Source organism: Castor canadensis, chromosome 14 (genome assembly GCF_047511655.1).
Source record: "Castor canadensis chromosome 14, mCasCan1.hap1v2, whole genome shotgun sequence".
NCBI classification, from domain to species: domain Eukaryota; kingdom Metazoa; phylum Chordata; class Mammalia; order Rodentia; family Castoridae; genus Castor; species Castor canadensis.
This window is the reverse complement of record NC_133399.1, coordinates 41,304,963-41,319,811: the sequence shown is the minus strand read 5'-3', so window position 1 is coordinate 41,319,811 and position 14,849 is coordinate 41,304,963. Positions and strand designations below refer to the sequence as shown.

General features: G+C 55.6%; 1 protein-coding gene across 2 annotated transcripts in view; it reads left to right on the top strand.

Annotated features, from left to right (window-relative positions):
* The window catches only part of Mllt1 (MLLT1 super elongation complex subunit), a 59,745-nt gene that overhangs the window by 38,012 nt on the left and 6,884 nt on the right, over positions 1-14,849 (top strand). Inside the window, exons 4-6 of one of the 2 annotated variants that reach the window (XM_020166528.2) lie at positions 4,083-4,226; positions 7,464-7,589; positions 11,205-11,756. In XM_020166528.2, the coding sequence (XP_020022117.1) occupies positions 4,083-4,226; positions 7,464-7,589; positions 11,205-11,756 (822 nt within the window). The remainder of the gene's footprint in view (positions 1-4,082; positions 4,227-7,463; positions 7,590-11,204; positions 11,757-14,849) is intronic. The other variant, XM_020166529.2, reaches the window with a different exon arrangement.

The window sequence follows — 14,849 nt, the reverse complement described above, 5'->3', positions numbered from 1 at the left end:
CCTGTCAGTGTGTTGCGGGACTGTCCATCCTACTGCCCTACCTGTCCAGGAGGTAGACCACCCTCCTTGGTCGTGGCCATGGCTGTGGATGTTGTAGCACCTGTCACATGGTTGGGGATGACTGTGGAGGAGCCGTCGCCAGACAGGTCAGTCAGGTCAGAGCCAGGGCCACCTGGAGCCCACACGGCCTCGCTGCATGTGGTGCTCAGGGTCCAGAGGAGTACCCTTATTCCTCTTTAATTCTATTATCCTGTTATTGTTAATTAGATGAATTTATAACTAATGATGCCTAATCTCTTAGTAAGTCAGTGTTTAGTCTTGTTTCTTTCTGTGTGAGTCAGGTGTCGGTAAGACCCACATGCTGTGGTCTTAGAGCCTTTTCATCTGTAGCTTTTTCCTGCACACTTCCTCCTTCCCTCCCTTTCTTCTTCCCTCTGCAGTTAGTTTGTCTTGCAGGTTGGGGTCACCTAGTTGTTGTCCCTTTGCTGCCCAGGGCACCCAGCACCACCCTCTGAGCTGTTTTCTTGTCAGTTGGGACCTGAGTGGGTAGAGGCTTGATCTTTCCAGAGTGCAGGTCCTGTCCAGTGCTGTGTCTGTAATGTTGGATGGTCACTGACTCAGGAGTCACATAGTGGGATGCTCTCCCTCCTTCATTCCTGTCTTGTTGACACAGTTCTTCCCCCAGGCTGGCTCCAGGTTTACCTGGCCATGTCATTGATATAGGAAAGTCAGGGTGAGGGCTGGGTCCCCACCTGTCCCTGACTTGCCATTTCTATACCAGTCCTGTGCCCAGTCCTGACTGACATCATGTAGCTTGTCTTTTGCACACGGGTCAGAGGGCTCCTAAGACACCAAACTGGCTGAGCCCCTCTACCCCTTTGGGACAGGGTCCCTTCACAGAAAACTGAGGCCCTTCTCTCAGGAACCTGCTGCCCTCTTTTCTCCCTCCCCTTTCAGTCCCAGACACTTGGGATCCTTGGGGTTCCTGGTGAGGATGCTGTAGCCCATGGCACTGTCCCCACCCGTATGCCACCTGTGCTCCTTGCCCCTGTAGCCTGGAGCTTTTCCCACACACCTCCTGTCCCAAACCCTCACAGCCTGATCAATGCCAGCCAGCCATCCTCCAGGCCCAGGCCTTCAGGGAGCCCTCCTGGTACCTCCAGCCTCTCTTCCCCATTCTTGTGCTCCACCTGCTACTGTGAACCACCTTGCCTGGGTACCATCTATGGGGACACACAGTCTCTAGGACCAGTGCCTTGCTAAGGACTGGATCTGGAAGAGGGGTACCACCCCAGCATGGGCCTCCAAGACGGACTTAGAGGGGAAGGAAGGGATGGCTGTGCCCTGGTCTTAGTGGGGGGGTGGGGGGATGCGCACAGCCACCCACAGTCACTGTGTGAGAGGTCAGCGCAGGACCCCTCCTACCATACAAAATCGGAGGCTCCAGGGCTTGCCTCTTATGTTCTTGGTGGGGGATGTACTTCCTCCCTTCCCTGTCACATTTCAGCAGGAAGAAGAGACAGTGAAAATCCTCTTACAGTTTTGTTTGGGGCTTGGGTGGAAAACCCTCCACCCAACAGAACATGCCTTCTGTTCCCTTATGCAGTAGCAGGTTGGAAGCCCATGTAGGGGAGGAGAGGGAAGAGAAGGAGATTTCCCAGTCTGGGGGAACCAGTCCTGGGCCTACCCTAGCACTGGGGCAGAAACCCATCTTTCTGAGACCAGAGTCTCCTGCCAGCCATGAACAATGTTGACCACAGGCATGCTGGCAGCTCTGGCTCCAGAAGACCCTGATTCATTTGCCTTTCCCTGGATAGCTGCTTCTCAAGGCTCCTTTGGGTGATGGTACGCCATCAGTCACCTGCTGCCCACCCTGTGGAGTCCCAGCCACCAAGAGGCTGTCCTGCCCCCTGTGTGAAGATGGCACACAGGGCTCCCTCTCTTAGCATTGCTGCTCCTGCATTTCCAGATCAGTGTGTACACCACCTGTGACCTACCTGCCACAGGGAGGAGGGGGACCTGCCCTGGGCACAGCTGAGCCTGTCTCTGCCTTCTCTCATCAGGCTACCTGATAGAGCCCACCATGGCAGCCCAGAGCTGTGGGTTGGGCTTTCATCCTCTCCTGCTGAGCAGAGTGGTACAAAGCCTTCCTATTCTTGGATTCCAGGCAGTGTTCTCCAAGGGTGGAGCCTTCTACTACACACATACCATAGCACTCACCCTTTCAAGTGTGCGCATCCAGGGCTTTTCTTCTATTTGCCGTGCGATGCACTCATCTGCTTTTAATTCCAGAAAACATCCATCACCCCAGAAGGAAACTTGGTCCCCATCCACAGTCACTTCCTATGCTTCCCCGCCCCTGGCACCCACAGATCTCCTTCCTGTCTGTGGTGTGACTGTGCAGGGCTGTTTGTATGAATGCTTTTTCTGCCTTCTTTCCCTACACACTGTTCTCAAGGTCCATCGTTGGAGTCCAGCTTCTCCTTATCCTCACCAATACGTGTGTGTGTGTGTGTGTGTGTGTGTGTGTGTGTGTGTGTGTGTTTCAGCCATCCCAATGGCTGTGAAGGGGTATCTCATTTTGGTTTTGATTTGCATCTTGCCAGTGATTGGTGATGAAGTTCTTGTCACGTACTCATTGGTCATTTGTATATCTTTGCAGAAATGTCTGTTCAAATCCCTTGCCTACTTTTTAATTGTGTTATTTGTCTTTTTATTGCTGAGTTGTAAGAATATTTCATGAATTCTGGATAATAAACCCTTACCAGATTAGTGATTTGCAAATCTGTCCCTCTGTTCTGTGGGTACCCTTTATCACCCTCTTGATAGTGTTCTTTACAGCACAAAAAATTTAATTTAGATGAAATCTAGTTTATCTGCTTTTCTTTTGTTGCCTGTGCTTTTGGTGTCATAGGTAAGAAAAGTTGCTTGATCCATGGTGATGATTTCTACTCTGGTTTCCTTAGAATTCTTTAGTTTTAGTCTTACTATTAGGTCCCTGGTCCATTTTGAGTTATCTGTGTATGGTGTAAGGTAAGGGTCCAGTTTCATTCTTTTGCATCCAGTTGTCCTAGCATCATTTGTTGAAGAGACTGTTCTGTCCCCATCAAATTGCCTTGGCCCCATTATCAGATGCCAGTTGTCATAATTGTTGGCATACATCAATTTCAAGTCTAGTGGGAGGGGTGCATAGATTTTCTATAGCTACCAAACCATTTCACAGACAACACTTGAACAGCTGTGGACTTTGGCCTCTGTGGTGGTCATGGAACCAATGCCCTGTGGGTCCCAAGGGACGCCATGGACACCTTGAATCCACAGCATAGCGTCCAAGCTTCTCAGTTCGATTCTCCCCCTCTTTATCCATTCTTCTCACCAGGGAGATGTCCCTGCAGGAGGAATACGTCTGGGTTTGCTGGGACCTGAGGTGTAGGTAATTGGGTGTAGGACTCTGGGAAAAAGAGCCTGGATTTGCAGAAAAGCCATCCCAGGAATACTTGGCTGGGCCACTCCAGGCCTGAGGCAGGGGTGGGGAGGGCTTCCTTCCCACAAAGCTCACCTCTGCCTGAACCTCTCGACCCTGCTTGTGGACACATCTCTGCCCTCATCCTGGTCCTGCTGCACCACAGCCCCTTATGCGCTCTTCACTCCCTTGCCCCTAAGGCCATTGAGGGCCTTCTCCACTCTGACCATTGTTCCATGCTGGAAGGCAGCGTCTAGAACACAGTCCCTGTCCTGTGGGGTGGCGACTGTGTGGGCTGTCACCCGACGTGAATGAAACCTCCCAGAAGCTGGAGTGCTGGCTTCCTTCTGTGCACTCCTGACGCCTTGTCTACCACTTGCTTTGCACTCCCTCCATGTCGGGCTGGGCTCTTCCCGGCCACAGGCAGAAATTGAGAAGTTAAGATCTGGGCTGCAGAGGCTGGGGCCAGGGCTCCACACTGCCAGGTGTCCCTGAGCCTTGGTTTCCCCATGTGCCAGTGGTTCTGTGAGGGCTGACAAGATGGAGGTAGGTGCAAGAGCATGGAAGTCCTGGCCTCTGCCCGCCCCTGACACGTACTTCCTTGTTGTCTTTGTTCAAGGAGGAGCCCAGGAAGGTTTGCTTCACCTACGACTTGTTCCTGAACCCAGAGGGCAACCCACCTGTCAATCACCTGCGCTGTGAGAAGCTCACATTCAACAACCCCACCACTGAGTTCCGGTACAAGCTCCTGATGGCTGGCGGGGTGAGTGTGGCGTCTGGCTGTGCTGGCCAGCCCCAGGGCTCCAGCCTGTGCTGGGCATAGGCAGCTTTGGGGGATGAGTGGCTGCTTTCCAGCAGTTCCCCAGGCGGCTGTGGGTAATTAGCATCTTAATGCACGTGGCAGAGAAGGATGGGCACCAGGCCGGTCTGTCCGCGTGGCCTTTCTTGGGTGGCCCTTAACTGGCATGGCAGGTTGCTGCTGGGCACCAGGCCACACGGGAGGCAGCAGGGCTCCTCCATAGAGGAGCCTGTCACTTCTCCATGTGACCTGAGTGCAGCCCTCTGGCACCAGTGGGGTGGGGCCCTGCAGGCCCTAGAGATGGGCTGGCCTGGGACACTGCCGATTGATGTGCAGGAGGATGGGGGTGGCTGCTGATGGGACTGTGCAAGCACAGGTGCAGGCAGAGGTTCGGTCAGGAAACATGTCTGACCTGGGTTACCAAGTATGCTGAGGTGGCCAGCTGTGCCTGTGAGAGTTTGGACAGAGTCGTGTGTGTGTGTGTGTGTGTGTGTGTGTGTGTGTGTAGTGTGGTTCGTATGTGGTCTCTGGGGTGTATATGTAGGGTATGTGTTGTGTTTATGGTACATGCGTGTGGGTATGATGGGTGTCTGTAGCATGAGTTATATTAGGATTGTAGGATGTGTTGTCTGTTGTGTAGGGGAGGTATGGAATGTGGTGTATGTGGTCCGTGAGCCTTAGGTGTATGGTGGAGGGTGTATGGGTGTGTGCAGATATGTTTATGGTGTGAGGGGAAGTGTGTGTGTGTGTGGTATGTGGTATAGTGTTGTACATAGTGTGTGCATGGGAGAGTGGGGGATAGAAGTGTGTGGTATATATGTGGAGGGGGTATGGTGGTATGCCTGATGTATACCAGGGGATGGGATGGGATGGTGTACTCTATGCATGTGGGCCCACCTCCCAAGTGGATGCAGGCTGCTGTGGGGCATTTCTGTGGCTCAGGGTGCAGCTCCTTCTCTTCGTTTTGGACAGTAGGTCTTTTAGGAGCTTTCTAAATAGAAGCGTTATTCTCTGCTGAGGGTTGTGGATGAAGAGCCTAAATAATAAAAGCTTCACTGCGATTCTGTCTGGACCACTGTGGGCTGGTGGAGCCAGTAGGAAAGCGACATGCCTTGGCCTAGATATAGTAGGAGAGGGTAACTGTTTGGCCCTGGAGCCTGGAAGGCCCAAGGGTGTGGGGAGGCCTGGGACAGGCCTCTCTAGCACTCTCTGCTTTCCACCTTCATTTTGCTGCCACATATGTTAGTGGGTACTGCCGAGGGCCACAGGGTCACATTTCTTTGGGGAGCATTTGGTGTCCCCAGGCCTCTCAGCTCCTAATTGCACAAGAGTCTCCCGTGCCCTGGAGACAAGGCTGCAAGGGCATCGCCTAAAGACATAAACCTGCGGGTGGGCGAGAGGAGCAGGTAGGGGCAGCCACGGTGCCTGCTGGACTGCAAGAGAGCCCCAAAGGAGCTGGCTGGCTGGCCAGGAACTCCCTGGCTTTCCTGGGCTGTCCGCTGAGCAGTGCTCTCTACTTCAGGAGGAGTCTGCTTATGGGGCAGTGGCTTTCCGGGAGATTCATGCCCCTGTGCTGGCCCATCTGGACCTCTGAGCATCCCTGGGGACAGTGTTTACTACTCAACAGCACATGGCATCTCCCCCACCCCTGTGCTGGTGGTGCTTGGAGAATTGGAGGGCACCAACATGTGGGGCCTTAGAGCTACCATGTGTCGTACCTCACTGGGATCTCTCGCAGTTCCGGAACTCAAACCAGAGCCTGCCCAGCTCCCAGAGCTGTTTCTTTTCCTCTGCCTATTGGCTGAGGGTCTACATGTCCGTTTGGCAGCCTCAAGACTGCACCCTGTGGAGGGGGCTTAGAACCATCCATGTGCCACACCGTCACTCCTTGGCTTGGGATTTTGTCAGGAAAGAAACTGCCCGCTCTGGAGGGTCCAAGCTGGCTAGCGAGTTTGAGTAGGAGCCACAGGAACAGGCCTGAGTGCCCAGCCCCAGCCTCCTGGGAGCCAGCCTATCCCTGGGCTGGGCTTCGGTCCTGCTTCATAAAGCCGGGTGTGCGTGGCGTCACCAGCCCTAAGGCACAGAGGCTCTCACATGGCCTATTTTCAGGAACTGGCTCTAGGAAGGCACAGCTGGGGCCAGCGTGTCCTCAGTGGCATGCCTTAGTGTTGTGGTCAGACAGGCTCTGATGAGCAAGTTGCAACTGGGACAGCCCCAAGTTGCTGCCTCCTTGAGCCCAGTGTCCCGTGACTATGTGACATCAGTGTTCTCAGATGAAAGGGTTGGCTTGGCAAGGACTCCCAGGTTCTCGAGGTTATTCGTGGTGCTGCTTCTGCCGAGTTAAGTCCTTTTATTAAGAGTGCCAGAGTGCCTTTTCCTTTTTTGCTCCATCTCGCTGCCCTCTGGCAGGCTTTCTGAGCCTTCTGTCGCTGTGTTAACTTACAGTGGTTGTGTTTGGGGGCCTTGCCCCACGCCTCTGTCCATGCAGGTGTCCTGGGAGCCTCATGGCAGCTGGGCAGGTGTTTTCCTAGAAGGACCAGGCCCTTCCTTATCTGTAACCTTCTACACAGTGGGGGCTGGTACTTCACTCCCCCAGGGTCCCTGCCTGGCACAAGTCTCTTCCTGCCTTCATCTTGGTCTTGGCCTTGACTTTGGCCTCAGCCTAGCTGCTCATGCTTAATTCAAGTCAGCTTCAGCTCCCTGCAAACAGAGGAGGAAGGCTCATCCCCACGAGGTGTGCGTGGGAACTACCAATATTGCATCTGTGCAAATCCTTGGAAGTTGCTCTCTCTGCTGCATGGCTGCCTGCCCCCGTCTGGCTGGCTTGTGCCTTTCTAAGCCATGCCTCTGGGCATTCTGAACCTCACTGCTTAGCTCAGGCTTTGGCCACAGCTGCCTTCTCGTGCTTCCTTGCACGTTCCACAAGTCTTCTTAGCCCAGCCCTCTGGTCCACTCTCCAGGGGCTGTCCTAGCAGCCTGTGGCCCTACCTGGACCCAGCCATCCTGGGATCCTCAGCTTTTCTTTGCTCCCCGCTTCACTTCCAGCACTTGGCACCCAAACTGCAAGAGAGAAATACCTGCAATTCTTTCAGGAAATGGGGCTCTAGCTCCCCTTCTTCCCTGCAGGAAACAAGCTCCATGGCCTTTAGCTCCAGCCACCCTCTTCCTCGTTGATAACATCTGTCTCTTCTTTATCACTAGGTGATGGTAATGCCCGAAGGAGCAGAAACGGTGTCCAGGCCCAGCCCCGACTACCCCATGTTACCCACAATTCCACTTTCTGCCTTCTCTGACCCCAAGAAGACCAAACCATCCCACGGCTCCAAGGTTAGTGAGGTGGAAGGCCCATCAAGTGGGAGCACCGGGCCCAGCTATGGCGGACCTGGGCTGGTGCCATCCCCTTGCTGAGCTGAGCCCTGCGCACCTGACCCTCGCCCTCTTGCATCTTGCTCCGTGAGCACTCTGCTCATCTTACTGCTCACTGTTGCTCCCTGGCACTGTAGAGAATGGGGCCCGTGACCCCAGGCTCTTTGCCCCATTCCTCCTGAGGTCAGGAACCTCCAAGCCTCCCTTCCTGTCCAGCTGGTAGTGGCCTTTAGTAGTGCTCAGCCCAGGAAACTGCTGGATAGAATGTTCCCATCGAGGCCTCACGGCCCACCTTCTCCAGGCTGCTCCTGCGCTCAGCTGTTCCTGGCTTTAGTTTTTGGCAGTGACTCATCACAGAGGAGAACTGACCTGGGGGAGAGCAGGTGTCAGGATGTAGGTGATTGGGCTGAATCTCTGAAGAAGAAATGTTTTATCTTACATGGCCGGCCCTCTCTAGGCCTCTTGCTGACCATCCCAGAGTGGCTGCCCCAAGGACAATCAGCCCTGTGGACAGCACTGCAAAGTCCACATTTCCCCTGAGCTTGCATCCTGTCCCTCTGTACCACTCCCCACCCCACCCCACCCCCACATGGAGGGTGCTCTTCGGGCAGCTGCTGACTCTGCACGGCTGTCCAGTCCTCATTTCTGCATTCTTCTTTGCTGGCCTGTGTGGCACTGTCAGCCTGAGCACTTAGGTGGGACAAAGAGTTCTCAGGCCGTCTCCCAGTCTTACCCAGTAGCAATGCTTTGCCTGGTCACCCGTGCTGGTCATCCTGGCTCTTTTCACAGGGCAGGAGGTCCCAGAAGTCCTCAGATTCATCAGCATCTTTTTTTTTTTTTTTTTTTTCCAGTACTGGGGTTTAAACTTGGCCTCAAACTTGCTAGGCAGGCGCTCTACCTTTTGAGCCACTCCACCAGCCCTTTTTTATATTAGGTATTTTTGAGATAGGGTCTCGTGAACTATTTTCCCAAGCTGACTTCAAACCTCATCCATCAGCATGTTGAGTCTGGCCATGACCCCGGGGGTCTTCCTAGGCCAGCCCATGGGAGGTTAGGGGAAAGGGAGGTTAGAGGAAAGACCGGTCTTGCTAGGGCTCTCAGGGGCTTCTCTCCCATCCCCATGCCATTCTTTGGAAGTCCATGCAAAATAGAAAGGGAAGAGATTGCTATTTGTTATACACAGGTGCCACAGAGGTCACCTTAAGCTCTGTGGGACATGCCTCATGGTGGCAGGGACACCTGGTGACCAACGGGGCTGTATTGCAGAGGCTGTGTCTCTTGCTAGACCCTTAGGAGCCTGCAGGTCAATGGCGTGGAGGCTCAGGAGGGCTGTGGAAGGCTGCAGTGGCTGCCTGGGCCCTGCCCTCTACCTCTTGGGAGCCTTCCCAGCCCCTCCTAGGCCAAGACCATGGAGACCACATGGGGTCCCAGCAGCACAGAGTCCTGCCTGGGTTCTTCTCTGGGGACAGTTCTCCAAGAAGTCCTCCTCCCCTTCCTTGTGAGGAGCCAGGCCTGTGAGCTGTCAGCTTGATGTGCCATCCTTGTGTGAGTGGCTTCTTCGTTCCTTTGAGCACTGGCTATTTACCTCCAGGTGGGTACTCGGCTGCCTGGGCCAGGGGAGTTGAGAGGCCTGCCATGTGCTGGGGAAGAGGTGCTCCCCGAGGCCATGGCCATGAGGACCCACAGGCTAGGGCCATAGGGTGTGCAGCTGCGGCAGCCATGGATACAGCACTCTGTTATTCCACCCACTGAGGTCCAGGGGGACAGGAAATGGGCCTCTGGGGGCAGCACGGAACCACCTGCTTGCCCAAAGTTGCCAGGGCCAATCGAAGACTGTGATCATCTTTATCTCCACATTTTCTCAACATGTAGCATGAATTTCAAAGAGCCCACGGTCCTGGGCACCCACACAGACCACTGGGAAGGTCCCTACCTGTTGGGCAGGCCCTCGTGGCCCCCACAAGGAAGCATTCTGGAGCCCACTGGCCTACTCTTGGGATCTGTTCTCTTTCCATACCTATGACTGTGGCTCCAGCCCAGAGCCTGCAGCTCAGTAGGCATGTCCACTTGGAGAAGGGCTGGGATCGCTCATGGCCTCCTCTGCTTCCCACTTCCTTCACAGCTTGCTAGGGAGTGGAACCCCCTCCATACACCAGCCCAAGGGGGATGCCCCTGGGAGGGCTTCATTGCCCAAGAATGAGAGCCAGCGGGCACACGGGAAACTGTCCCTGACCTGGCACTGAAATGGATGGTAGATTTTCAAGAAATTGGCAAACTGCATAGATCAGAGGCATGGAGGCAGCTCTGTGTGTCCCTGAATGCCCAGGGGGCTTTGAGAGCAGATAGGAGAAGACCTTTCCTGCTTTGGGTACTTACTTGGCCAGACTGTCCCCTCCATGTGTCCACCCTTTTTCCCTATCCATCATGCTCCTGGCTAGTGCCTGGGAGCCCTTGTCCAGCCCTGGGTGCTGCCCCAGGTCTGGCTGCTGTGTCTCCTTGCCCAGAGGAGCCTTGTTTGGAGAGCTTGGGTGCCTGCAGACACACAGCGCTGTGAGGTATCAGTAGGGGAGATGGCCACCTTGCCTACAGTGAGTGCTAGCTGTAGGAGGGGCCAGGGCCAGAGCATAGAGCACAGGTGGAAGAGCTTGGGCCATGGGCTGTGTGGTTTCCAGTCAGCACTGACCACCGTGCTCCCCTGACGGAGTTCCCTGTATACCAGGCCCATGCCCTTAGCCCGTGAGACAGGCGGTCTTGTCCCTTATCCAGAAGAAACAGGTGCCGGTGGCTGGGAGTCTCCTGCCTGAGGTCCTAGGGCTGGGGTAGGGCTGCTCTCTCTGCCTATGTTCTGCTTCTATCTTCAGTGGAAACATCAGGCCTGACTGGTCAGCCCTAACTAAGTCCAGACTCTACCCTAGATCCTCTGCATTTGCAAGACAGAGACCCAGGACTGTCCTGAGTATTTTAAGAGAGCTGCCTGGGCCGTTTTGATTTTCAGAAGCCTCGGTGCTGTTTGTTCTGTGCAGTACCTGGGACCCCAGTACTCAGTGAGATGAACAGCTGTGCCAGGGTGTGCGAAGAGGCCAGTCTGAAGGGAGGCCAGGAAAGGGAGACCTGCAGGTTGGTGGGGCCAGAGAGGGAGGCAGAGAGCACTGAGGACATGGAGTGGGAACTGAGGCAGCTGGAGAATGGCGCATCTCTCTCTCTCTGTCTCTCTCTCTCTGTCTGTCTGTCTCTCTCTCTCTCTCTCTCTCTCTCTCTGTCTGTCTGTCTCTCTCTCTCTCTCTCTCTCGTGTGCTCACGTGTGCTCTCTTGAACCCCTTGCTCAGTTCTGAGGGACTTTACCCTGTAGCTGCCCAGGACCTGCACCACTCCCATTAGTTTAGAGGGACAGCTCCATGCTCCATTAAAGTTCTCACCTGCTGCATTACTTTTTCACTTTATGAAGATTTTCTCTAGCTAAGTCACAATCAGGTGGATCAATCTTTGCAGGAGCCAGGGGTGGTGGAGCTGGGCGACCCCAAGATGTCTGCTGACCATGTCTCTCTCCCCTCACCCTCCCTGCTCTTGGCCTTGTAGGATGCCAACAAGGAAAGCAGCAAGGCCTCCAAGCCACACAAGGTGGCCAAGGAGCACCGGGAGCGGCCCCGCAAGGACTCAGAGAGCAAGAGCTCCTCCAAGGAGCTGGAGCGTGAGCAGGCCAAGAGCTCCAAGGATGCCTCCCGGAAGCTGGGCGAGGGCCGGCTGCCCAAGGAGGAGAAGGCCCCACCGCCCAAGGCTGCGTTCAAGGAGCCCAAGATGGCCCTGAAGGAGGCCAAACTAGAGAGCATGTCCCCTAAGGGGGCGCCCCAGCCCCCAGCCCTGCCCAAGGCCTCCAGCAAGCGGCCAGCCGCCGCGGACTCACCGAAGCCCAGTGCCAAAAAGCAGAAGAAGAGCAGCTCCAAGGGGTCTCGGAGTGCCCCCAGCACCTCGCCCCGTGCTACATCTTCCTTCCCGGACAAAAAGCCCGCCAAGGACAAGAGCAGCACCAAAGGGGAGAGGGCGAAAGCAGAGAGCGAGCCCCGGGAGGCCAAGAAGGCCCTGGAGGCTGAGGAGTCCAACTCAGAAGATGAGGCGTCTCTCAAGTCAGAGGTGCGCGCCCTCCACCCTCCCTGCCATGCAGTTTTCCCAGGGTTGAGGCGGCCAGGGCAGGGTGAAGGGATAGCTCAGCTTGGGCCTCGTCAGCTGTTGTTTACACTTCTTTGTCACTTTGGCTAGCCCTCCATACCTCACTAAGCCTCAGTTTCCTCTTCTGTCAGGTGGCCAAATTTACCTTATGAGAACTGCCCAGTGCGGGCAGTAGTTAGTGGATTCCTTGGTGGCATTTGCTGGTGGCTCTGGTAAAGCATCATCGCCTGCCACTTCAGTTCAGAGCTTCCATCCTCCTGTAGCTCCTGCACAGGCTGAGGCCTCAGTGCCCACTTTGGGTCTGTCTCACTGTTGGGCCTTCTCCTGGCCCCACTCTGTCGGCCCCCACTTTCAGCTCTGTTAACTTAGTGTCCCCAAGCATCTCTGCCCTGCTCTTCTCTTCTGGATGTTTAATGGTGACTGAGCTGCACACAGTTTCCTTGCCAGGTAACTAGTGGGTCAGAGACATTGCCATTCCCTCCTACCTGCCCGCATCTGCCACACACAGCAAGGACACACCAGAGCTTATAGTTGGCCACTCTCAGGAGGCATCCTTCCTCTCAAGGGGTTTTGGGCTCGCCCTGCAGTGGTTTGTTCAGACAGTTCTGAAGACACCATGAGTGATGACCTGACCCACAAGAGCCAGCAGTCAAACCCTTGACCTCAGCCAGACCTCTATTAAGCCTCCAAGGCTCAGGGCTAGTTACCTTTTTACAGAAGGATGTGAGCCAAGGAGTGGATGGGTCCAGGCCTGGTGGCCTTTCTTGCTTGCCCTGTCCTCAAGCTTTGCCTCCAGGGGTGCTGTGTGGAGCTTCCCCTGGGAGCTTTTCCCAGAGGTGAAGCTGGAGGTGGCATCTACAGCATTCAGGGGTACTTCACTGAAGGGACTGCAGTAGCTAGGAGGTGACCATCCAACCTATTGGTGATGGCAAGTCCCCAGCTCATAGGCTCCTAGGAATGACAGGGCCAAGTGAGCAGCTTCTTGTGGCCCACAGCTGTGAGGACAGTGTCTCCTGTGCTTTGGTGTGGCAGGACCCTGATCTGCCCTCACAGCCCTGAAGGTTCTATAGGTGCCCTGTAGGCACTGTGTCAAGTGTGCTGTGCAGTGACCATGGTCCTGGGCAGGTGTAGCTTCCTTCCGATATATACCAGAGCACTAGGCCAGACAGATGAATATGGCACATTGGACAGTGGAGGACCAGCCTTGCCCCAGCTGTGTGTTGGTGCCCTGGCTCCAGTTTCTACACTGATACTGGGAAACATCTGAGACATTCTGTGGGGGCTTCCTGTCCCTAGGGTGGCAACACTCAGATGGGGATGATGTGTCAGTCCTGAGCTGGAGGAGCTCCAGGAGGCATGCGTGGTGTTTCTTTCTGGCTGACAATTGCCCCATGTACTCAGTACTCAGAAGCTTCAGGAAGGGGAGCCTGTCACCCAAGGCCCCTGCAGCATGAGCCCAGGGTTGCCAAGCAGCATGCTGGGCTGGGCTCTGACCTTCCTTGGCCCTGGGAAGAAGTCACAGGTCAGACCATGGCACCGTGGCCTCTTCTCAGCCTCTTGGCAGCCCTCCCTGCCAGATGCTCAGAAGGCACGCAGTCAACCTCACCCCTTGGCCTGCTAGTGCTTGGTCCTTCTGCCTACCTCCCAGGCCCAGCTCCTAGCCCTCCAGCAGATGCTTTGGGGTCTCCTCGGCCTTGGGTTCCTACCACTCGAGGGCCAGTCGTGGGCCAGGAGTGCTGGTTGCAAAAAGCCTCACCCCCCACCCCGACACTGGCCTGTTCCCCACAGGGGCATTTGCCTACACATCCTCTAGGCCTTTTTGACTGAAACTGTTTCCAGATTCCTTTCTTCCCTGTACTAGGTCTGTGTGACTGAGGGCTTGTCTGCCTTTGCCAGGCACAAGGCCAGGCCTCCGCCTGTTGGTGAGGCTTCGCAAGCTCCAGGCTCTTCCTGCTTCCTGGGGTGCCAGCAGCCAGTGCCCGAGCTAGGGAGGGGCTCCCTGGGGTGCCAGCAGTCAGTGCCCGAGCTAGGGAGGGGCAGGCTCCGCTGCCACCCCTGCATCCCGGGCCTACCTTGGTTCTGCACACACTCTGCTTCTTCCTATCGGGGAGGCAGAGGCCAACACGGCAGCTCCTTTACAGATGGGGAAACTGAGGCTTAAAACTGAGGACTTCTCCTGCCTTGGTAGGGAGGCTGGTTGGTGAGAAAGTGGAGGTTAGAATGGAGCCCAAGGTAGTGGCCATCACATTCATCATTTATCCTGCTCCAGAAGCCCATGGCTTCGGGCCCAGCCAGGTATGCAGGACAACCTGCGACTCAGGTTGTGAGTGGGAGGACCGGGCTGGGCCGCATAGCGCCTCCCCAGCAGCCCCACAGTAGAACTAGGCTGGATGTGCCAGTGCGTTCCCCAGGGAACACCAATTGCCACTGGGAAGATGGGTGTCACAGGATGCACTTGGGTTCAAAGGGGGTGGGTCAGGCTGCGGTAAGCCCCAATGAGCGGAGACTCTTCTCCTGGTGTCTTCGCTGGGTTCCTACCCTAGAGACTGGCTGATGGCCTCCTGTCCCCTCTCCTTGCCTCTTGATGAGGAATAGAGGGCCTGGGTAGCATCTCTGCACTGCAGACTCAGACATGCCCCTTCAGGAATCTGTGCTGAACCTGCTTCCTCTGCCACCATACCTTGGGGGTAACTGGAGCAGAAACCCAAGCCCAGGGGAGGCATCACCCCGTGGCCAGCCCTAGTACTCTGCAGGGCCAGGCTCAAGACAGGGCCTTCCCATGCAAAGTCTGCAGTAGCTGACCCCTGCCCCCAGGAAGATGCAGCTCCTGAATGCACCTGCGCACACCCACCTGTGTTCTCTCACCTGACCTCTACGCCTTGTGCTCTTGTTTGGGCTTTTACTGCTACTCCCTCCCCCCACCCCTGCCATGACTGAGTCAGTGACGCACAGCTGAGGGAAGAGGAGAAAGAACCAGACACACCTACATACCCGAAGGCTGGGGGTGGTCAGGACACTTGGGTGGGATCTGTGGCTTTATGCCATAGCCCCTGCTCT